At 46.0% G+C, this 24,893-nt stretch overlaps 1 protein-coding gene across 1 annotated transcript; it reads right to left on the bottom strand.

Moving 5' to 3' along the window:
* Window positions 1–356: 356 nt before the first annotated feature.
* On the bottom strand, window positions 357–23,315 carry LOC137560996 (beta-1,3-galactosyltransferase 1-like). The gene is made up of 2 exons (XM_068272195.1): window positions 23,226–23,315; window positions 357–3,151 (listed from the first exon to the last, which is right to left on the bottom strand). Exon 2 carries the CDS (start codon window positions 3,108–3,110, stop codon window positions 2,082–2,084), a length of 1,029 nt encoding a protein of 342 aa, XP_068128296.1. The 5' UTR covers window positions 3,111–3,151; window positions 23,226–23,315; the 3' UTR covers window positions 357–2,081.
* Between the last annotated feature and the right edge of the window lie 1,578 nt (window positions 23,316–24,893).

Genomic DNA, 24,893 nt, shown 5'->3' with positions numbered 1-24,893 from the left:
ACCAGGTTTACTATAAATTTTATTCCCTGGTTTTCGTCCTCCAAACCTAGCTGCGTCCGAAAAATATGGTATCTCCCAGCAAATTTGGCTATTTTGATCAAAAGGACACTTTTGGATGCATCTCCTAACAAAGTAACACATACAGTGGCTTGCAAAAGTATTCAGCCCCCTTGAAGTTTTTCCACAATTTGTCACATTACTGCCACAAACATGAATCAATTTAATTGGAATTCCACGTGAAAGACCAATACAAAGTGGTGTACACGTGAGAAGTGGAACGAAAATCATACATGATTCCAAACATTTTTTACAAATAAATAACTGCAAAGTGGGGTGTGCGTAATTATTCAGCCCCCTCAGTCAATACTTTGTAGAAGCACCTTTTGCAGCAATTACAGCTGCCAATCTTTTAGGGAATGTCTCTACCAGCTTTGCACATCTAGAGACTGAAATCCTTGCCCATTCTTCTTTGCAAAACAGCTCCAGCTCAGTCAGATTAGGTGGACAGTGTTTGTGAACAGCAGTTTTCAGATCTTGCCACAGATTCTCGATTGGATTTAGATCTGGACTTTGGCTGGGCCATTCTAACACATGGATATGTTTTGTTTTAAACCATTCCATTGTTGCCCTGGCTTTATGTTTAGGGTCATTGTCCTGCTGGAAGGTGAACCTCCACCCCAGTCTCAAGTCTTTTGCAGTCTCCAAGAGGTTTTCTTCCAAGATTGCCCTGTATTTGGCTCCATCCATCTTCCCATCAACTCTGATCAGCTTCCCTGTCCCTGCTGAAGAGATGCACCCCCAGAGCATGATGCTGCCTCCACCATATTTGACAGTGGGGATGGTGTGTTCAGAGTGAAGTGCAGTGTTAGTTTTCTGGCACACATAGCGTTATGCATTTTGGCCAAAAAGTTCAATTTTGGTCTCATCTGACCAGAGCACCTTCTTCCACATGTTTGCTGTGTCCCCCACATGGCTTGTGGCAAACTGCAAACGGGGCTTCTTATGCTTTTCTGTTAACAATGGCTTTCTTCTTGCCACTCTTTCATAAAGGCCAACTTTGTGCAGTGCACGACTAATAGTTGTCCCATGGACAGATTCCCCCACCTGAGCTGTAGATCTCTGCAGCTCATCCAGAGTCACCATGGGCCTCTTGACTGGATTTCTGATCAGCGCTCTCCCTGTTCAGCCTGTGAGTTTAGGTGGACGGCCTTGTCTTGGTAGGTTTACAGTTGTGCCATACTCCTTCCATTTCTGAATGATCGCTTGAACAGTGCTCAGTGGGATGTTCAAGGCTTTGGAAATCTTTTTGTAGCCTAAGCCGCATTTAAGTTTCTCAATAACTTTATCCCTCACCTGTCTGGTGTGTTCTTTGGACTTCATGGTGTTGTTGCTCCCAATATTCTCTTAGACAACCTCTGAGGCCGTCACAGAGCAGCTGTATTTGTACTGACATTAGATTACACACAGGTGCACTCTATTTAGTCATTAGCACTCATCAGGCAATGTCTATGGGCAACTGACTGCACTCAGACCAAAGGGGGCTGAATAATTACGCATACCCCACTTTGCAGTTATTTATTTGTAAAAAAAAATGTTTGGAACATGTATGATTTTCGTTCCACTTCTCACGTGTACACCACTTTGTATTGGTCTTTCATGTGGAATTCCAATAAAATTGATGCATGTTTGTGGCAGTAATATGACAAAATGTGGAAACCTTCAAGGGGGCCAAATACTTTTGCAAACCACTGTATGTCCTAATCATGTACATGGTTTTCCCTCTAGATTGCAAGCTCCTTCGGGCAGTGACCTCACCCTAATGTTTGTTGTTTCTGCTGTACTTTATCATATGAATGTGTACCAGCATTGGTGATGTCTCAAACCACCCATCAGCTACGTACAGTATGTATGTATGTATTTGTACTTGTATTGCTGGATGTGTTTATTGCACAGCGATTTCAATGTCTCGTGTATCTATGCCCCCTGTTATTTATTTTGCACTTTGTACAGTGCTACAGAAGATTTTGGCACTGTGTATAAATAAAAAATAATAATAACTCATTAAATACTGTAGGCGTCTTTCAGTTGCAGCCTGTGGATTTCAAATTCCAAAAATCTGGCCATATACTCCGCAGTCGATAGTTTTTATAATGGTGGACCGTAATCAGCTTATGAAATTTACATCTGTCATATTTTAGGTAACGACCAAAGAATAAACCCCAAGGAGATGGTGTGAGTGGAATATGGAGCTCATATAGACAAATCCCCATAAAGCAATCCTCCATGGGGATAACTCGAATCCGTTGTGATACATTGTAGATTTTTTTTGCCAAGTCAGCTGAGAAGACGTATCCAGGCCCAGAACAGTATGGTGGGTAAGTGTCATTGGGGTAGACTTCCCTAGGGACATACCATTTATATGCTTGGCTCCTAAATGGTCCTGTACTGGATACTATGTGTCCTGTAAAATAGTTTACACGGAGCGGAAGGTCTGGACGAAGAAGCTTGTAAATCAGACATTCAACGTTAAGGAACATATCATTGTCAATTTTTACCACATAGCTGGCATTATTGCAGAACTTAGTCACCCACTCCATGCCCATTAAGGTCTTTAGGGTGAGATTGTAGTACGTATCCATGAAGTCTTGTTGGATGATGTCCCCAAAGGCTACACTCTCCTCTTCTATCATCCATTGTGTCCTGTCTTGGATAAAATTCGTAATTCCCACCAAAAATATCCTCAGCACATCAACATCGTAATTACTTTCATTGCCCCAGGTCTCTCGTATGGTTTGTCTAGCCTCCCAATCATGGATTTTACCAATCACCAGCAGGATCAGAAAGGGCCTTCGGTGTTTGCATTTATCTGGCTGGTTGATGAGGAACTTATAGGGATATGGGTAAGGTGGAGCCAGAGGATGGCGGAAGGCTGGATAGGTCAGGTTGTTCACAGGCTCTTCTTGGGGTTTCTGGGATCTGGAGAGTCCTTTTGGCAAACTGATGCTTACAAACAATGTTTGTTTCTCAATGTGAAACAAGTATGCAATTACAATCATCAGAATCAGAGCGAGGAAATTACAAAATCTCACTACAAAACGGTAATCCACCATGCTGTCTACTTGAAGTCTGGAATCTGGCCCCACCGAAGTATCTGTACAAAAGAAAAAAAAGCAGCTGTGTAGTTACATTAAAAGATGCAACACTCCTACCGGCCCCAAATACTTTCATTAAACATACAGTAAATACATGACCAGGGCAAGTTTAAGGGGCCCTGTGGCCCTGGGGCAAACTGTAGCGTCCCCCCCCCCATTACCCCTCTTCTCCCCGGGGCCCTGCAAGTATAATAGCACCTATTAGTCCCAGCGGGTGAGCGAACGGGCAGCAGTTGCACTCTGAGACACGCTGCCTCCCTCCCACTCTATGACCCGGTGCGTCATGTGTAAACACACGCCGAGTCATAGAGTGGGAGGGAGACAGCGTGTCTCAGAGTGCAGTCGCTGCCGGTCCGCTCACCTGCCGGGACCAATGGGTAATTATGGCTGCTATTATACTTGCTGGGCCCCAGGGAGCAGTGGGGGAGCAGGCAGAATGTAGCAGGGTCGGCGCTGCGGGGGCCTCAGGGCAATTGCCCCCTTTGCCTCTATGGTAGCGCCGGCCCTGTACATGACATACCTTTAGTGAGAGGATAAGCTAAATACTTCTTTGGACTTAGTTGAGTGGGAGGATATCTGGTTCAATGCACGTAAATCATCCTTGTGTACATAGACTAAGGAAAATATTTATAAGGTTATGTGTCATCACTATCTGCACGGAGCGTGTATGTTCTCCCGTGTCTGTGTGGGTTTCCTCCAGGCACTCCGGTTTCCTCCAACATCTCAAAAACATACGGATAACTTAATTGGCTTCCCATAGATTTGCCCTAGACTACAATACATACACTACACAATACATACATTATACCAGGCCTGGGCAAACTGCACAAGGCCCGGGCCACATTCCTAACATTCTACGTCGTCCTCCTCCACTTCCTCATTCATCCATAATTGGCCCTAGAAAGTCCTCCAGTCCAGAACCATCTGTGCATGCGCAGCCTGGACAAGCGTGCTCCGCATTAGTACTGTGCAGGTGCAGAATGCTCCCGGCGGGAGCAAGACAGGGGACCGTGCGGGCCTGGACTGCATCTGTGCAGAGGAAGGAGGAGGTGGAGGAGGACGGCATGGGAGCGATAAGCCTGGAGGGGGCTGGAGGAAGTCCCAGGTATAACAATAACAAAACAATAACAATAACATTTCTATAGCGCTTTTCTCCCATAGGACTCAAAGCATGTATCATTTTTTCTTAAAAAGAGTCTGAAGTGTAAAAAATAGCTCTTTTTACCTTGGAGTCCTCTACAGCAATAATGCCATAGCATTCCCGCGGCACAACGAGGTCTTAATCACCCCGAAATCCTCGGAGCAATATTTGGGTAGAGGCAAAGCTTTGTGCTGTAGCTCTGCCTCTACTTGTGTCAATCTCTGCTGATCTCCAACTCCTCCCGCCCCTCTCAGTCTTCTTTCACTGAGAGGGGCGGGGAGAGGTGGAGATCTTCAGAGACTGACGCCACTGGAGGCAGAGCTACAGCACAAAGCTCTGCCTCCCCAAGGCAGCAAAATCCACGACATGGAAAGTCGTGGATTTTTGCCCCAGGATTTAGGGGGGTTGAAACCTTGTTGTGCCGCGTGGATGCGACGTTTCAACTCTGGCATAAATGCTGAAGAGGACTTTATGTAAAAAGAGCATTTTTTTACGCTTCAGACACTTTAAGTCCCCATCTTAGGTGCACTTTAAGTTACTTGTGGTATACCAAAGTTGGGGGTGGAGGGGGGGGAGGGGGCCAGGGGTGGATAATACTAATGACACAGCCTTAACTACAAAAGTGGAAGGTCACTGATTACCTGGATACTGTATTGATTTTGTGACACCTGCATATGTTACTGTATTTTCTTTCCTCCTCCACCCTGCCCCCCCCCCTTTTTTTTTTTTTTGCTCCGTTATATTGGTTTATGTTCTTTTTATTGGATGGAATCTGAGGTGTGAGACCGATGGAGGCTGCCATATTTATTTCCTTTAAAACAATACCAGTTGCCTGGCAGCCCTGCTGGTCCTCCTGGTCTAAATCACACACCTGAAACAAGCATGCAGCTAATCTTGTCAGATTTGTCATAGACCTCTGATCTACATGCTTGTTCAGGGTCTATGTCTTAACCACTTAACATCCAGACCTTGTGTTTCCCTAATGGTCCAGAGCAGTTTTGACGCTTTAGCTGTGTCCCTTTTTAATCAGCAACTTCATCTGTACTCATGCCACTTAAATGATCTATATATCGTTTTTTTCAAGACAAACTAAGCTTTCATTGAGGGTATTTGGTCCAAATGCATTATTTCTCAATTTTGACCAATTCCTGTTTAAAAATAAAAAGTGCTACTGTCATAAAAACTGTGCCACTAGTTAAAGTCGCCTCAGTATAGATATCCAGATGTGTCCCCAGTATCACCCCCCCCAGTATAGCCAGATGTGTCTCCAATAACAGCCCCCCAGCATAGCCAGGTGAGTCCCCTGTGTTTGCTACCCCCGAATAGATTGACAGATGCACCCCCAGGAATAGTGCCCCTCTTTATAGCCAGATGTGTCCCTGGGATCAGCATTCCACCATTATAGCCAGATGTACTCCCAGGATTAGCGCTGCCCCCCCATTATAGCCAAATGTGCCCTTAGTATTAAGTTATGGCCCCCCAGGTGCCCAGATGTGCCATATTATTAAATCCCCCCCTCCCCTCGGTTACCCAGATCTCCCCCAGTCAGTTTAACACCTTTCTTTACATATCCTCTCCCCCCCCCCCCCCCCAAGAATTGATAGTCAGATGCCCCCCCCCCCCCCCCCCCCCAATCAGGCAGCCCCCTGCTTGCACAAATCATTAAAAAAAATCCACCAGCTAGCAGCCTCTTTTACCTTACCTCATTCCTAAGACTATCCTGAAGCCCGATCCTCCAATCCCCGCTCTACAGTCAGCCAAATATTGCCGACAACCCGGGTCCCGGCTTGATGATCCAGGACCTGGGTAACCGGCATTACGCGGCTGACTGCACAGCGGGAAATGGAGGATCGGGCTTCAGGATAGTCTTAGGAATGAGGTAAGGTAAAAGAGGCTGCTAGCTGGTGGATTTTTTTTAATTTCCAGGAATGAGGTAAGATGAGAAAGGCTGTTTGCTGGTGGATTTGTTTAATGATTTGTGCACAGAGGGAGGCAGATGAAGGATTGCTGCAGTTGACTACTGCAGTGATTGTTCATGGGAAGGGGGTGGACTAATTGGCTACAAGGGAACATGTTCCCTTTCACCAATTAGTAATGCAGTTAACAGTGCCGGGGGGTGCGCTCTGAAGCGCACCCGATCGTGCACAGCAGGGCAGCAAGCAAGTCAGTATATCTACGTCATGGTGGCTTGGAGGGTGCCACCATGACGTAGATATACTGTAGCAGTGGAGAAAGTGGTTAAAGGATACCACAGCCCACAATAAATGCTGCAATGTGTAGGGAAAAAAAGGAAATACTCACCGCTTCCCTGCCCTCGGCCTCCGCTTTGTTACCACAGCTGCTGGTAATGGCCAACTATCCTGACTCTTGACCCGGACATACTGCGCTGCGCATGCACAGTATGTCCTATAATCATGACGGCAGAAGAACGAACACTCCCCCGCCTCCGCCCATCCCATTGTGTGCACTCCACTAATAAAGCTAGAGTGACATGCTAGCTGGAGTTGCGCTGGAAGCGGCGATTTGGAGAGAGAGCGGAGGGGGAGTAAGTTGGGATGGACGGGGAAGTGGGCACTTTGTTATTGATTGTACCCGCTTTCCCCGTCCATCCCAACTTACTCCCCCTCTGCTCTCTCTCCAAATCGCCGCTCCCAGTGCAACTCCAGCTAGCATGTCACGCTAGCTTTATAGTGGAGTGCACACGCTGGGAAGGGGGGAGTGTCCGTCATGATTATAGGACATACTGCGCATGCGCAGCACAGTATGTCTGGGTCAAGGGCCAAGAGAGTACCGGCAGCTGTGGTAACCAAGCGGGGGCCGACGGCCAGGGCCGGTTCAAGTAACAATTGGGCCCTAGGGCAAAATTTGTTTTGGGGCCCACCAACAGACACCCCCCACCAAAAAGCGTCATTAGAGGCCCTTAGTTGCAGCCAAATTTCCCACCTGGGCCCCTGAGCTAGCTGCTGACCCTCCCCCAATCACCTCCCAACTTAACAGACTCTGCAGAGTCCCTGGGGAGCAACAGTTAAGATGGGGGAGGGACACCTTGGGGGCCCCTACAGGCTCTGGGGCCCTGGGGCAATTGCCCATTTTTTCCTGTGGTAGCTCCGGCCCTGCCGACGGCAGGGAGCGAGCGAGGGAAGCAGTGAGTATGTCCTTCTTTTTCCCTACACATTGCAGCATTTATTTTACCACAGCCTGTGGGCTGTGGTATCCTTTAGCGCCCATTCACACTTGCATTTGAAGTGATTTTTCCGCGATTCACGTGGAAAAATCACTAAACACTGTGGCGATTTTTCCTTGATCATGTTTAGCGCTTCTATAGCACTGAAACGCAATCGCCAGGAAATCGCCTGAAAATGGTGCAAGCGACGCGTTTGCGTTTCACCTTTTTGGGCGATTAGCGCAAATCGCCCAAGTAAGAGCGGGCCCATAGACTTTTATTACACTAGCGCTTTGAAAAGCGCTAGCGTTTGAGTGTTTTGCCGAAATCGCTGGAAAAACGTTCAAGTGTGAATGGGCCCTTAAAGTATTAGAGGCAGAGGATCAGCAGGATAGTATGCAATGTGCATTTTTTAAAACGAAATAAACATGTCAGCCTCCATATCTCTCTTACCTCAGGTTCCCTTTAAGGTTTGCCACTGTCACCAGGATCAGGATAATATACATCATTCTCATGATTGTTGAAAGGCTTATTTCAGTAGTGGTGGTGTGAATCATTTGTTTGTTAGGCCTCGTTCACGCTATACGCGCTGCCATGCGCATTCTGGCAGCGCATATAGTGTGTGACACGCGAAAACGGTAGAAGGGCATAGACAGCCCTTCTACTGTTCTCATCATATGCGCTGCGCAGCAGTGCATTGCGCTTTCCTACTGCTGCATGCATTTTTCGGGAATCGCAGTGCAGATCCATTCACTGTAGTGAATGGGATCTGCAGCGCAGCGCATAGTAGCGCAGATGGCATGCGATCATACACCTTACATTCTGATCGCACAGCCATTTGCGCTAAATGATCTGAACGAGGCCTCAGAGAACAAACCCTTCTGCAGACACCTGCATGCAGCTGCAATCCCACAACTGTTACTACCTTTTCAAGAGTAACGTTACTGAATATAATGTTATTAATAAAAGTCTTTTTTTTTACAATAATACTTCATACATTTTAGTCAGTGTTTGCCCATTGTCAAATCTTTCCACACCCTGATTTGCATTCTCAAACTTGCAGGTGGTGATATAGTGCTGGCAGGTGCATTACTGTGGACTATTTATTTACTGTGTGTTCTGAAGTCAGTAGAAACAATACCTATTATCCAAAGGAGCACAGGGAGAAGACGTCTGCATAATAAACAGCCTAGTTTGTGACATCACTGTATATTGATAGAGCAATATATAGATATAAGAAGTGATTCTGTTCAGTTTTTTTAGGCAGAATGGTAGCAAGGGGGGATGGTTAAACTTTGCCATTGGAGGGGGGGGGGGGGGGGGGGGTTAAGGTTAGCTGTAGTGGGGATGGTTGAGGATAGGCATAGGCAGAGGTAGGGTTCAGTGTGAGAATAGGGATACGTTTAGTTGTAGTAAAATATCAGTATTTATTGACAACTAGTAGACCTAAGCCCGTTTAAAAGTGGGCTCTAGGTCTATCTCACCATCGCCACGGGCGCAGGTCAGCGCACGCACCCGCCGCATGCACACGCACGCCTGCCACGCGTACATGCGTCCAAGGCCGTGTCCTTCTCCTGCCCCAACAGCTACACATGCGCAGTAGCCAAAACACACCGGACACAGGGACCGGAGGATACCGCAGGGACAGGTAGGGTTTTATTATATAGGATATTTTACTATCACCATTTGAATTCTAAAAGGTAGAAAATCTGAAAATGTACTGTTATATCACTATCGGCTTCAGCCCCATTTCTATGGGAGTGCAAATAGTGCAATCGCCCGGGGCGCCGGATTGAGGGGGGGCGCAACCCCTATCTCCTTCCTCTCCCGGCGTCCGGCGTGTTGTTAACAGTGCCCCCTGTGATGACGTGACCGCATGTCATCACACCTGGGGCGCTTACCAATGCAACAGATGGAAACAGGAAGAAGAAAGAGGATGCGGATGATCGGCAGCAGAAGGTGAGTTATAACTACTATACCCGCTCCCCCCACCGCTGCGGGACACCTACCTATCTAACCTTTACTCGGGGCACCTAACTATCTATCCTGTACTGGGGATACTTACCTATCTAACCTATACTGGAAGCACCTACCTATACAACGTATACTGGGGGAACCTACCTATCTAACCTATACTTGGGGCACCTACCTATCTAACCTATACTTGGGGCACCTACCTATCTAACCTATACTGGGGGCACCTACCTATCTAACCTATACTGGGGGCACGTACCTATCTAACCTATACTGGGGCACATACCTATCTAACCTATACTGGGGGCACCTACCTATCAAACCTAAACTCGGGATATCTACTAATCTAACTTATACTGGGGGCACCTACCTATCTAACCTATACTGGGGGCCACTATACTGGCTATCTATATTGGAGGCACCTACCTAGCTAACCTATAGTGGGGGCACCTACCTATCTAACCTATGCTGGGTGAACCTACCTATCTAACTTATACCGGGGGAACCTACCTATCTAACCTATACAGGGGGAACCTACCTATCTAACCTATTCTGGGGGCAAATATACTGGCTATTTATATTGGAGGCACCTACCTAGCTAACCTATAGTGGGGGCACCTACTTATCTAACCTATACTGGGTGAACCTACCTACCTAACCTATACTGGGGGCACCTACCTTTCTACACTATACTGGGGGAACCTACCTATCTAACCTATACTCGGGGCACCTACCTATCTAACCTATACTGGGGGCACCAACCTATCTACCCTATACTGGGGGAAAGTACTTATCTAACCTATACTGGGGGCAACTGTACTGGCTACCTTTATTGGAGGCACCTACCAATCTAACCTATACTGGGGACACCTACCTATCTAACCTACACTGGGGGAACCTACCTATCTAACCTATACTGGGGGCACCTACCTAATCTAACCTATACTGAAGTCAGCTATACTGGCTATCTATATTGGAAGCACCTACCTAGCTAACCTATACTGGGGGCACCTACATATCTAACCTATACTGGGTGAACCTACCTATCTAACCTATATTGGGGAACCTACCTATCTAACCTATTACTGGGGGGCACCTACCTATCTACCCCAAGGGGGGACTGGGACCTTCCCCAGCCCAATCTATATCTTTCTTGTGAGGTGCATGGGCTCCCTCGCCTTCTCTCCAGCCGATCCGTTCTCTTGTTATTCTCACCAGTAATCTGGCCATTCACTTTCAGGCAAGCTCTTCTGCGCACGCACAGCGGCGAGCACACTCCTGTTGCAGCAGAAAGCATTCCGTGCCTGCGCAGGAGTACATCACTGCACAGAAAAGCATGGCTGGCAGTGACTGCCCTATACTGGGGAACCTACCTATCTAATCTATACTGGGGGCACCTAGCTATCTACCCTATACTGGAGAACCTACCTATCTAACCTATACTCGGGGCACCTATCTAACCTATACTGGGGGCACCTACCTATTTAACCTATACTGGTGCCACCTACCTATCTAACCTATACTGAGGGAACCTACCTATCTAACCTATACTGGGGGCAACTGTACTGGCTACCTTTATTGGAGGCATCTACCTATCTAACCTATACTGGGGCACCTACCTATCTAACCTATACTGGGGGAACCTAACTATCTAACCTATACTCGGGGAACCTACCTATCTAACCTATACTGGGGGCAACTATACTGGCTATTTATATTGGAGGCACCTACCTAGCTAACCTATAGTGGGGGCACCTACCTACCTAATCTGGGCGAACCTATCTAACCTATACTGGGGGCACCTACTTATCTAACCTATACTGGGTGAATCTACCTATCTAACCTGTACTGGAGGCACCTACCTATCTACCCTATACTGGGGAACCTACCTATCTAACCTATACTCGGAGCACCTACCTATCTAACCTATACTGGTGGCACCTACCTATCTAACCTATACTGGTGCCACCTACCTATCTAACCTATACTGAGCAAGGAAATGAGCAGCGCTACTTAAAAACAGACTAGTGCCTACCTGCAAAAGAGTGCAAGCCCCACTTGTGGGGTCGAATACACACCGAGCATACACATGATCATGTCATGTAACAGGAGAAGTGTTACAAGCTGCAATTACATGCAGTGAGAGCATTACAATAGTAAGAGGCCTCCCCGACATCCCTTTAGAATGCACATTTGTTATACTGCCTCTGCTCGCTATGAATCTCGGTCCATTAGTCTTTATTAACATTTTATTTAATTACCACAGATTAGATGAACTCCAAGAGACTTTACATTTCATAATTATGTGATTCTACCCACTAGTTCCTCCGCATATTCAATCAGGAACTGAATGGGTTACACTGCTGAAGGGTTTCTGGGGAAATCTGTTTTATTTGGATTCTCTGCTGGCTGCCTGGGGCTAGATAGTTTGTCCCACCAGAGAAGCAGCAGGTCCTATCAAAATCCAATCAAGAGACAGGGGCTATTTCTATTGGCTCCTTGACTCCCTGCTCCTGTCAGTCAGCAGCTGTCTCTGCTTCTGCTTTCCTGCATAGACTCACAGAGACTACACCAGAGGTGCCGGTAATTATCGTGGGTATTACCGAATGTTGTAGGCTTTATGAATTGATATTTGCTGACATTTACTGACATGTGTTGAGGTAATTACCGCACAAGTCGGTAATTTACCTCACTGCTTGGTCATTTCAGTTTTTCATGCAGTAACAGCCTTTATGAAGTGACACTTTCCTAAGTGCTCGGTAAAGTCAGCTGTTTTCTGCATTATCGAATGCGGTAATGCTTTGTGAATCAAGGCCAATGGTCTACCTCTGTGTTGTTGGCGATGAGCGAATATTTCACCTAATCATAATTTTACACCATTATTTGCAATTACGATGTGAAATCCTAATGTGAAATTTCAGGAAAAATAGTAATTAATTTCATATGTAAATGTAATCAGAAACCCTATTTTTGCAATTTCACTTAATTTTCACATAATTTCATACCGACTTTACCAGTTAACAGCAAAGCCCCCTTACCTGCTATCATCACCAAAATTGCTTTGTATGTTAAAGAGAACCCGAGGTGTGTTTAAAAAATGTTATCTGCATACAGAGGCTGGATCTGCCTATACAGCACAGCCTCTGTTGCTATCCCAAACCCCACTAAGGTCCCCTGCACTCTGCAATCCCTCATAAATCACAGCCGTGCTGTGAGGCTGTGTTTACATCTGTAGTGTCAGTCTCAGCTGCTCCCCCGCCTCTTGCATAGCTCTAGTCCCTGCCCCCGTCCCTTCCCTCCAATCAGCAGGGAGGGAAGGGATGCAGGCGGGGACTGGAGTTCTGCAGGAGGCGGGGAGAGCAGCAGACTGACACTATAGAGATAAACACAGCCAGCTCTGACAAGCTGTTTGTCAGCAGCGTGGCTGTGATTTATGAGGGATTGCAGAGTGCAGGGGGACCTTAGGGTGGTTTGGGATAGCAACAGAGGCTGGGCTGTATAGGCAGATCCAGCCTCTGTATGCAGATAATATTCTTCAAACCCACCTCGGGTTCTCTTTAAGGAGAATAGTGAGAACAAGACAAAAACAAATAATTTTTCAAAAAGACATTTTAAAAATGCAAAGGATAAATGGTTTTTAAACTGTATTTTTTATGGGTTTAAAAACATTTTTTTTTTGCATTTTTAAAATCAATTTTCTCAAAAACTACAAAATCATTTTGAATTTTTTTTGACTTGTTCACACTTTTTTCCTTAATTTAAAGGAACGTGAACTGAAAATAAGTCAAAATAAACACGCGCAAGTCATGCTTACCTCCAGTGTAGTCTGCTCATTAATCTCTTTCTGCTCTCTTGCGTCCTGTTTGTCTACTGTGATCAATGGAATGCTCCATCTTCTATTTTGAAAATGGCCATTACCCCATAACAGCTTCCTGGTCAGCACACTGTTAAACTGTAATATCACCCACTTGAGCCATAAGGAAACATGGACATTACCTTGCACATTTAGTTGTAACTGACAGCTGCTGATATATAACTGACAGCAACTGGTATACTGTATTTTAGTTCTGACAAAATATTGTCAGAACTGGAAGGGATCACTGTAAGACGAAAATGGTGAGCTTCTGAGAGGAACTGACGGCAAGGTAAGTATGTAATATTAATTTGCAGCTACGCCGTGTGTTTATTTTAAAGCGGAATATAACCCTGCATTTCAACTTTGCTCTAAAACATTATTTACAGTATATTATATGCAACCAGCATTTTTTTTTTACTAGCCCAGCATTGGAAGGGTTACACAGTGCTTTAAAGTTCCTGGAGATTTCTGCAGACGCATTTGAAGCTGACATAGATACATTTTGTTTACATAAATGTATCTAAGTGTTGAATGTGACTCATCTCTCTGACTGAGAAGGAGTTGGAGGACAGCCAAAGAGTGTGTAACATTTCTCAATAGATACATATAACTAAATAGAATGTAACAATCTGAACTTCTGCATATCTCTCCAAGGAACTTTAAAGGAGTTCTGTTAGGGGTTTCTGAGGAGGAAAACAGACATTTATCTTGGGCGTCTATCAGCCCTGTGCAGCGGTAATGTCCCACGGCGGCGTCCTCCCATCTGCCGTTCTCCGCCGCCGTCCCCGGTCTAGCGCGGCATGGGATCCAACTGCGGCTGCGCTACAGTGGCCGCGCACCCGCTCGCTTCCGCCTGTGTCATCGGAAGCTTACTGCGCAAGCGCACTACAAGAAACCGTTGTACTGCGCCTGCGCAGTAAGCCTCAGATGACGCGAATGGAGGCGCGGCAGCGTGCATTATTTGTCTGTGTGACAGACAAATAATAGCCCGGTGCCGGCTGCGGGGAACAGCGGATGGGAGCAGGACGGCGTGGGACATTACCGAAGCAGGGGCTGATAGAAGCCCCAGGTAAGTGGCAGTTTTTTTCCTCAGGAACCCCCACAGAACCCCTTTAAACCTCTGTGTTTAACCCTTCCAATGCTGGTCTAGTAAAAAAAAAATGCTTTTTGCATATAATATGCTGTAAATAATGTTTTAGAGCAAAGTTGAAATGCAGGGTTATATTCCGCTTTAAATAATTTTACTCGCTTCAGGTTCCCTTTAAAGCATTAGGATTAGCCATACTGTGCCAAGGAAAAAAACACATATATAAGTAGATAAATACTTCATCTACTTACATAACACATGTATTGTACTGTCCACATTTTGATTTCAGTGAATTATATATTGTAAATAAAGACAATTCGGTTCCAAGTGGGAACTATGTCTTTTGCCTTCAGTTTGAGGCTAAATACTGATGTCATTTCTGCCCTTAATTTTTTTTCTTTTTTCCTCCAATCGCTGAGTCACCTCAGCCTTACTTGTAAACACAAGTGAGCAGAGGATCGTGTTTCAGATAGGCAGCTAGACAGATAAATAAATGGAAGAAGAGGAATGTATTATAGATAAAGAGAACCCCCAGCATGCAACAATTTGGCACTGACTATTAAAGGGCCAGTGCTCCTAAAGTATGTGATAACTCCAAACCATAACAGCAGAAAAAGTTTTGAATGCAGGATTAGCATCTTTATCACTTAATACACTCAGACCAGTTGATGTTGAAATTTGATTTTTATGGTGACAATCCCGCTTTAAAGGACAGATGCGAGCAAAATAAAAAAACAACATCTACTTACCTAGGGCTTCCTCCAGCCCTGGCAGTCCCGAGATCCCCTCCGTTGCAGATGTATCTTCTGCACCTGCGTGAGCAGCAAGGGACAGATAGGCTGCCAGGGGCTGGAGGAAGCCCAAGGTAGGTAGATCTTGCTTTTGTATTTTGAAGCACCTGTCCTTTAACATACATAACAATTTTGGTAACAATAGCAGGTACAGGGGCTTTGCTATTAACTGCTAAAGTTGGCACAAAATTATGTGAAAGTTATGCAAACATTGCACAAAATTATGAATGGAATATAGGAAATCAATTGAATGTCCAAATTGTAAATAATTATGTATGGCCGCAACCGGAAAAATTTACGTGAAATTTAGTGTAATCATAATTAGCTGATTATGAACGATTTTCACTACTGCTTTCATCACAGAGCTCCCGCAGCTTATCACGTTGCTAATCCTCCTCATATGGGGCTGGAACTAAGGACTAATTGTTGTTGGGCGAGAAAGGACAGTATTTACCTCCTTAGCAGTAATCCCAAGTCAGGCTTGGACAAAAATCCGCAGCTCACAGCGGTAATCCCATGCCTGAGTGAGCTATATGCAGGAGCTTCTGCAGATCTTTCAGTGGTATGTTTTTCTTCTTGTTTTTAGGGTCTAAAAGTTTGTTAAGAAAATTGCATGGCTTTTAGACCCTAAATCTGGAAGCAATCATAACGCCAGGGATGTTAATGTGCTGCTAAGGTGTGCAGGAGAAAAAAAAGTTCCTTCAAAAGAAACGATTTTTCCACCTGTCTGCCACCACTCGCGCATTACAACTCTCTCTCCAGCCTGACCATTAATCTTGAATTCTGGCCGGGGCAGAAGTAGCCTGAGTTGGCAGTGGTAGTGTGACACGTCCGACTCAGGCTACTCCTTCAGATGACATCAGCTCTGTCATTATACGCGTTCTAGTGAGGATGACTTAGAGACTACAGTAGAGCTCCTCAACTGAAGGAGAGGGCAAAGGGACGACTGGTCTGGCTGCTGCCGTACCCCATCAGCATTTCCAAAACTGCGTTTGTTGGAGTGCAGGAGACAGAGTATAGAGCTTAGGTTGCTGGCTGTGTTGTCTGGCTTGTCCACTTACATCAAACTACATCAAAGGACGAGTCGGATTGAATTACTTTCCCCCTTAGCTGGTGAGACGTTCACACATGCTGAATATCAGCTGAGTGAGTAGAGTTCAGCTTGACCAGTTTTATTGAAATAGCCGTCAAGAATCATTAAGTAAGTTATTCAACGCTTTGTGCACGGATTAACTTGGTAAACAACTCTGTGATTTGTTAGCTCTTAATGCCAGGTAACGTTGGTGCAGGATATCAACCATATAATATTTTGTCAATACTATATTGACTCCACCACATGCTATTGACCTTCCCAGAACCTAAAACCATAGTCTGATTCAGGGCCACAGCTAGAGATTATGGCCCCACCAGGGGCGTTTCTAAGACCCTAAGAGAACCGGGGCACTTTTTGGCACTCCAGCTGAAAGATGAGTGTGGCCATGCACCAGAATGTGGGTGTGGTCATAGGTTGGAGCCAAATTTACATGAACTTATCAGCGGTCTAAGTAGGCCTGCCCAGCAAAATGTTGGATGAAGCCCCCTCTCCATTAATATAAAACAAGAATGCCTGTCTTCTGTGCTGACTGGTGTGGCTTTCTGCTGGGTGAGCTGGCTGGTTGTCTGACAGTCCCCCCATAGCATTCCCTGACCTTCTAGTGGACCCACTCCCATGCTCCCATAGGCCACCCATTGAGGCACCACAACTCCCAGCATGCACCTATAAAAGAACCACAGCCCCCATAAAGGCATTACAGCACACAGCATGCACCACAGCACCCAATATGCCCACATACAGCCACCCAGCATACCCCCCATTTATGCCCCACAGCTCTCTGCATGCCCCATAAAGGCATCACAGCATCTAGCATGGCATCACAGCCCCCAATATGCTCACAAAGAGGCACCATATAGCACCCAGCATACCCCCTATTGCCGTGTGCTGTGGTGTCATACTGGGCGTCATGGGCTCTCTATGGGGCATGTTGGAGGCTTTAACGCCATGCTGGGTGCTGTGTAGTGGCATGCTGGGCAGTGCAGTTTCTAGGCTAAAATGCACCCAGGGCGAGGGTGTAAAAATTGCGCCCCCCCCCGCGAGCAAGGTATGGGTGCCCGCAGTATAGGTAAGCCAGGTCTAGTTGCACTTAGTATAGGTCCCCCCAGTATAGGTAGCCAAGAATAGGTACCCCAGTATAGGTAGCCAGGCATAGGTGAGCCAGTATAGTTGCCCCCGCTATAGGTTAGCCAGGTAGGTGCCTCCAGTATAGGTAGCCAGTATAGTTGCCCCCAGTATAGGTTAGATAGGCAGGCGCCCCCGGTATAAGTTAGATAGGTAGGTGCCCCAGTACAGGTTATTTAGGTAGGTGCCTGCAATATAGGTAGCCAGTATAGTGGTCACCTGTATAGGCTAGCTAGGTAGGTGCCCCAATACAGGTTAAATAAGTGCCCCCAGTATAGGTTAGATAGGTAGCTGCCCCCCAGTGTAGGTTAGACTATGTAGCTGCCTCCCACTGTAGGTTAGATTAGGTAGGTGCCCCCCCAGCGTAGGTTAGATTAGGTAGGTGCCCCCCCAGTATAGATTAGATAGGTAGTTGCCCCCCAGTGTAGGTTAGATAGGTAGCTGCCCCCCAGTGTAGGTTAGATAGGTAGCTGCCCCCCAGTGTAGGTTAGATAGGTAGCTGCCCCCCAGTGAAGGTTAGATAGGTAGCTGCCCCCCAGTGAAGGTTAGATAGGTAGCTGCCCCCCAGTGTAGGTTAGATTAGGTAGGTGCCCCCCAGTGTAGGTTAGATTAGGTAGGTGCCCGCCCAGTGTAGGTTAGATTAGGTAGGTGCCCCCCAGTGTAGGTTAGATTAGGTAGGTGCCCCCCAGTATAGGTTAGATTAGGTAGGTGCCCCCCAGTGTATGTTAGATTAGGTAGGTGCCCCCCAGTGTAGGTTAGATTAGGTAGGTGCCCCCCAGCGTAGGTTAGATTAGGTAGCTGCCCCCCAGTATAGGTTAGATTAGGTAGGTGCCCCCCAGCGTAGGTTAGATTAGGTAGCTGCCCCCAGCGTAGGTTAGATTAGGTAGGTGCCCCCAGGATAGGTTAGATAGCTAGCTGTCCCCTATAGTGGAGGGGGGAGCCGGAGCCGCGGGGAGGGCAGCCCGACCTCTCCCTCCCTCTCCCGGGCGCCCTCCGTGCTCCCCCTCAGATGCAGAGCGAGCAGCCGGGAAGCGCTGTTTGCAACTCACCTGCCTGGCTCCAAGCGCTGCTCTCTCGCCGCTGGTCTGTCTCTTCTCTCTGCATACATGCTGATACACGCGGCTTCCGGCTAAACAGGAAGCCGCGTGTATCCGCAGTATGCAGAGAGAAGAGACAGACCAGCGGCGAGAGAGCAGCGCTTGGAGCCAGGCAGGTGAGTTGCAAACAGCGCTTCCCGGCTGCTCGCTCTGCATCTGAGGGGGGAGCACGGAGGGCGCCCGGGAGGGGGAGGGAGAGGTCGGGCTGCCCTCCCCGCGGCTCCGGCTCCCCCCTCCATTATAGCGCCCCCCTCCTAACAGCGCCCCGGGCGGCGGCACGCCCCGCACGGGGGTAGAAACGGCCCTGATGCTGGGTACTGTGTAGTGCCATGCTGGGTGCTGTGGTGCCTCTGTGGGGCATGCTGGGTACTGTGTGGTGCCATGCTAGATGCTGTGGTGCCTCTACTCTGCCTGGGAGACATTTGGGGCACCACAGAATAGATCCGAGCATGTGCCACTGATCTTTGGGGCTAGCAACGTCCCTGGGCCCCCCTAGCAACTTTTTGTTAGCCCCCCCAAATAAAGGCACTTTTGTGCCCCAGTGCAGGGGCAAACCCAGGATTTTCAAAGGGGGGATTCCTGAAAGGTCTCCCTCAGCCACGTACACTACAGTATAATAATATAGTAGGACATGATTGATGCTGGGCACACATAATGCAATTTCCCGTCTGACTGACAGGATCTGACATTTATTTCCTAAATGTCTGATCTGCTCCCGATCGACAACGGGATCGATCAGGAGCAATTTGGATACAGATATAATGAGGACAGCTGACATTGCTAATTAAGGGGAAAGTGAAGCATTCATACAGCAGGGCACAGGGCTGTGCTCATACCTGACTCTGTTAAGTTCCCCAGAGCTGCTCAATTGCTCTGTACACACACTGCTGCTCCATGCTCTGTACACACACTGCTGCTCCATGCTCTGTACGCACGGTGCTGCTCCTTCCAAAGTCAACTGTAGCAGGGAAAGAAAGGGGATGGGGTGGGCCCCACATGCTGCAGGCAGCAGCATGGTGCTTTGAGTGGCAGGATGACTGCAGATGTCTCGACTTGTGCCTGTCCCCAGACACTGCACTGGCCCTGGTCTGAGGGGGGATTCTGGGCAGCTGTAATCCCCCCCCCCCTGCGTTTGCCAATGCAGTGGGGGTAGCCAGAGGCAGGGCCGGGCTGAGGCAGAGGCTGGAGAGGCTCCAGCCTCAGGACACAGTGTAGGAGGGGGTGCACAATTCATTCAGCTGTCATTCCCAATTGTGTTTGAAGCAGAAAGAAATAAGAGAATTGAACTTTATCCCAATCAGTAGCTGATACCCCCTTTTACATGAGAAATCTATTCCTTTTCACAAACAGACCATCAGGGGGCGCTGTATGACTAATATTGTGGTGAAACCCCACCCACAAGAAACTCTGAGGACTGTGGTACTCCTGGCAGTTTCCTGTCTGTGAACTCTGTTACATTGTGGGAAATAGCTGTTTACAGCTGTTTCCAACTGCCAAAACAGCATGCAGCAGCTACATCACTTGTCAGCAGTAAAAATGTCACCATGTAATACATGACAGAATATAAATCAGGGATTTAAAAGATTTTACAATGGGCAAACACTGACTAAATCATTTATACATAATTATTGTAAAAATGAAGCACTTTTTTTATTACATTATTGTCACTGGAGTTCCTCTTTAAAGTGCAACCGAGGTGATTAAAAAAATTAGCTAAGTTATCTAAAAAGTAGCTAATTATCTAAGTAGAGTGAAGCTTCTGGATCCTGCAGAGGCTTCTCATATCCTCCTGGCCCCCACCGATGCTGAGTGCGGACCCCCAAAACAAGTCTGACCAGACTGTTTGATACGTTATGTGGCCGTGCTCCCCACCATGTACCAGTAAGGTTGTGCCTGCAAAGGCTCGTGCAGTATGCCCGAAATTGCAGCGGAAATTCAAAAGGGTCCTGGGCAGTGGCGATGGTCTCCAGGAAGACATAGGAGGCTTCCCCACTTCCTAGATAGATATCGGATTTTTAGGTCCCAATCCACCTCGGGTTTACTTTTCTGGTACTTTCCAAATCATTTTTGGCACTTAACTCCTTTTGGTGACATTCTAATTAAACAAGAGTAGTCATAAAACATCAAAAAGAAATAATGAAACACTTAACAAAGTGATCCCAAGACATAAAGACATAACAGCAAAAGCTATTTACGTAATACCTTTAATGACTAGAACTCTTTACATAATACAGAACTGGATCACCGTACAAAAGTCATGTCAACACAGAAACTAATATTCGATTTTGTAGGTTTATTCTGCAACCTGACACCCTGTTGTTCAAAAGTTTGCAAAGAAACCTTCTCATTAAAGGTATCACCTAAACATCTTTCGCTGTTACAGGTGAAACTCAAAAAATATGTATGTGGTGTGGTTCATTTATTTTTGTAATGCAACTTAAAGGGACACTTAAGTCAGAAAAAAAAATGAGTTTTACTCACCTGGGGCTTCCAATAGCCCCCTGCAGCTCTCCGGTGCCCTCGCCGTCTCCCTCCGATCCTCCTGGCCCCGCCGGCAGCCACTCTCTGTTTCGGTGACAGGAGCTGACAGGCTGGGGACGCGAGTGATTCTTCTCGTTCCTGGCTACAATAGCGCCATCTATGCTGCTATAGCATATATCATATACCATATAGCAGCATAGAGGGTGCTAATGTGTCTGGAAATGCGAAGAATCACTCGCGTCCCCAGCCTGTCAGCTCCTGTCACCGAAACAGGAAGTGGCTGTCGGTGGGGCCAGGAGGATCGGAGGGAGACGGCGAGGGCACCGGACAGCTGCAGGGGGCTATTGGAAGCCCTAGGTGTGTAAAACTCATTTTTTTTTGTTTGACTTAAGTGTCCCTTTAAAGGGAACCTAAACTGAGAGGGATACGGATGTTTCCTTTTAAACAATACCAGTTGCCCGGCAGTCCTGCTGATCTCTATGGCTGCAGCAGTGGCTGAATCACACACCTGAAACAAGCATGCAGCTAATCCAGTCTGACTTCAGTCAGACCACCTGATCTGCATGCTTGTTGAGGGGCTGTGGCTGAAAATATTAGAGACTTGTACAGAGACTGTGGCTGAAAGTATTAGAGACTTGTATCGAATGTTTTACCGATAAAACGTTCAATAAATATATAACACCTTAGTGAATTCAAAATTAGATTTTACCCATGAGGTAAATTATCAAACGTTTGATAAAGTGTTTGATAAAGCTCCGTGAATTGAGGCCTGTACAGGATCAGCAGGAGAGTCAGGCAAATGGTATTATTTTAAAAGGAAAAATCCATATCCTTCTCAGTTTAGGTTCCCTTTAAAAGGTACAACTAATATATCGAATAGTCTCATTACATGCAAAGGGAGATATGTATGTCAAGCCTTTATTTGTTATAGGTTTGACGATTCTGGCTTACAGTTTATGAGGAAGACAAAATTAAAATCTCAGACCATTAGAATAGTGTTAAAAGGTTCAGGCTAGGTGCACACTTAGCAGAAATGCTAGCGTTGCGGAAAACGCTGCGTTTTTGTCCGATAATGGAAGTCTATGGAAGTGGGCCGCAGGAAAAAATGCATATAAAGAACGCATATGCGTTTTGTTTGCGTGTGCTTTTAAAAACGCTGGTTTTGTTGCATGATATGCAAAAACGCATCAAAAACACGCAAAGTGAAAGTCAATGGAAATGCAATAGTATGCGTTTTTCATACGTTTTCCATGCATTTTTATATGTGTTTTTGTAAAAAAAAAAATGTGTGATGTATTTCCACTTCCTGTTGTTTTCCTGGTTATTTACATAAAGCGCAATTGGAAAACGCATACAAAACACACATGCCTTTTGTATATGTGAAGCGCAAATGCATTAAAACGCACGCAAATATACCAAAAATGCAGTAAAAATGCAGTAAAAAAAACACCAAAAATGCACACAAAAGAACGCACATGACATAAAACACGACCTTTCATGTTTTGTTATGTGTGTAGCTACCCTCAATATTCCAGACTCAAAGTGTCAGACTCTAATCAGCTAATTAATTCAAAACACCAGCAAAGGGGTCTTGAGCCTTTCAATTGTCTCTCAGTCTGGTTCAGAATTACAGACACAAATGAACTTTTTGTATGATATTCAGATGTTCCGAGTTTCACCTGTATGTGTTTGGATTTTCTCCATGACTAATACCGGACCACCTACATAAAGAAGTAATAAGGAGTACGAGCCATAACTGATGGGTTAGAAAGAGCACAAAAGAGATAAAAACAGAACAGAGAGGGTAAAGCTGGCAGGGAGAGAAGTGTGCAGTTAAAGGGGAACTGAAGAGAGAGTCTGTCATGTTTATTTCCTTTTAATCAATACCAGTTGCCTGGCAGCCCTGCTGGTCTATTTCTCTGCAGTAGTATCTGATTAAAACCAGAAACAAGCATGCAGCTAGTCTTGTCAGATCAGACTTATAAGTCTGAACCACTGAAACACCTGATCTGCTGCATGCTTGTTCAGGGGCTATGGCTAATAGTATTAGAGGCAGAGGATCAGCAGGGCTGCCAGGCAACTGGTATTGTCTAAAAGGAAATAAACATGACAGACTCCATATACCTCTCTCTTCAGTTCCCCTTTAAATGTGGACAAAGTATTCAGGGAAGGGAAGACAGTATACAGGCTGTGGCCTGTGGGCAGTATATGAGCAACACGGAAAACAGACATAGAGACAGTGAAGATTGTGACTGTTCTGAGCTGTACCTGTAGTTGCTGCCTTGCCTTCTACAGAGCGGTTGTTGCGCTGCTCCTGCCTGCACACTCTGACATATCACTGCTGCTGCGCTCTCACTCTGCACATTGTTCAGTGTCACATTGTTTAGCATCCCTGCCCCCTCCAGCCTGGAATAAGCACGTGTTGTTGCATCATAATGATGCATCTCCATCTGCCACACCTGCACGCAAGGCTATGTAGCAAAGTGGTGTGTCAGGAAGGGCATTCTATTGCAGAATAAATGATACTAGAACAACTCCAAAATGTCTTCTCTACTGTCTTTCCCTGATTCTCTTTGTTCGCTTGTCAAAGGAAATTGTCATCGGATTTTATCGTTGATATCTTCCTCTTACCATTTACTCATACTGAGCTTTTTGAATTAGTATACGATCACCCCCTCATAAGCAGTGATGAGCCAAAATGCTGATATTCCTTTTGTGTACATTTTCACAAAAATAATGTAAAATTCGACTTTCGAGCGAAAATGTCATAAAAATCATTTTGCAATAAGTATGTGATTTTTTGCATTTTTGGCTAGTCCAAATGTGCTTTAGCATACCTCTATTGGCTCGGTTTGTGCTGTGGGCGGAGAAAAGGCTTCCTCTGTATCACTCTTGCATACAGCATCTCCTTGTGTTAAGTGCGCTGAATGGTTGAACAATGCACAGTGACTCCATCTGCAGCAAGATGATGTTGTAGGTCTTTGGTGCTGGTCTGTGGGTTGACTCAGACTGTTCTCACCATTCGTCGCTTCTGTTTATACAAGATTTTGTTTAGTCTGCCACTTCAAGCCTTAACTTGAACTGAGCCTGTGGTCTTCCATTTCCTCAACATGTTCCTAACTGTGGAAACAGACAGCTGAAATCTCTGAGGCAGCTTTCTGTATCCTTTCCCTAAACCATGATGGTGAACAATCTTTGTCTTCAGGTTATTTGAGAGTTGTTTTGAGACCCCCATGTTGCTACTCTTCATAGAAAATTAAAAGAGGATGAAAATTTACAATTGACCACCTTAACTACTCTTTCTCATAATTGGATTCACCTGTGTATGTAGGTCAGGCGTCACTGAGCTTACCAAGCCAATTTGCATTCCAATAATTAGTTCTAAAGGTTTTGGAATCAATAAAATGACAACAGTGCCCAAATTTATGCACCTGCCTAATTTTGTTTAAGCAATTATCGCACGCGTTCTGTAAATCCAATAAACTTCATTTCACTTCTCGAATATCACTGTGTGTGTCTCCTATATGATATATCTAACTGACATTTTTATCAGAACAACCAACAATTTATACAGGAAAATCATGGTTGCCCAAACTTTTGCATCCCACTGTATTTTTGCAAATATTTCTCAAAAAAGAAAATAGTGTTTTCGATTCAAAAATGACTTTGGCAAAAATTTGCAAGCAACACTGCTCATAAGTAGTGTTGGGCGAACACCTGGATGTTCGGGTTCGCGAACGTTCGCCGAACATGGCCGCGATGTTCGGGTGTTCGCGCCGAACTCCGAACATAATGGAAGTCAATGGGGACCCGAACTTTCGTACTTTGTAAAGCTTCCTTACATGCTACATACCCCAAATTAGCAGGGTATGTGCACCTTGGGAGTGGGTACAAGAGGAAAAAAAATATTTGAAAAAGAGCTTATAGTTTTTGAGA

The sequence above is a fragment of the Hyperolius riggenbachi genome, chromosome 3 (assembly GCF_040937935.1).
Source record: "Hyperolius riggenbachi isolate aHypRig1 chromosome 3, aHypRig1.pri, whole genome shotgun sequence".
NCBI lineage: Eukaryota > Metazoa > Chordata > Amphibia > Anura > Hyperoliidae > Hyperolius > Hyperolius riggenbachi.
This window is presented reverse-complemented; position numbering and strand designations above follow the sequence as displayed.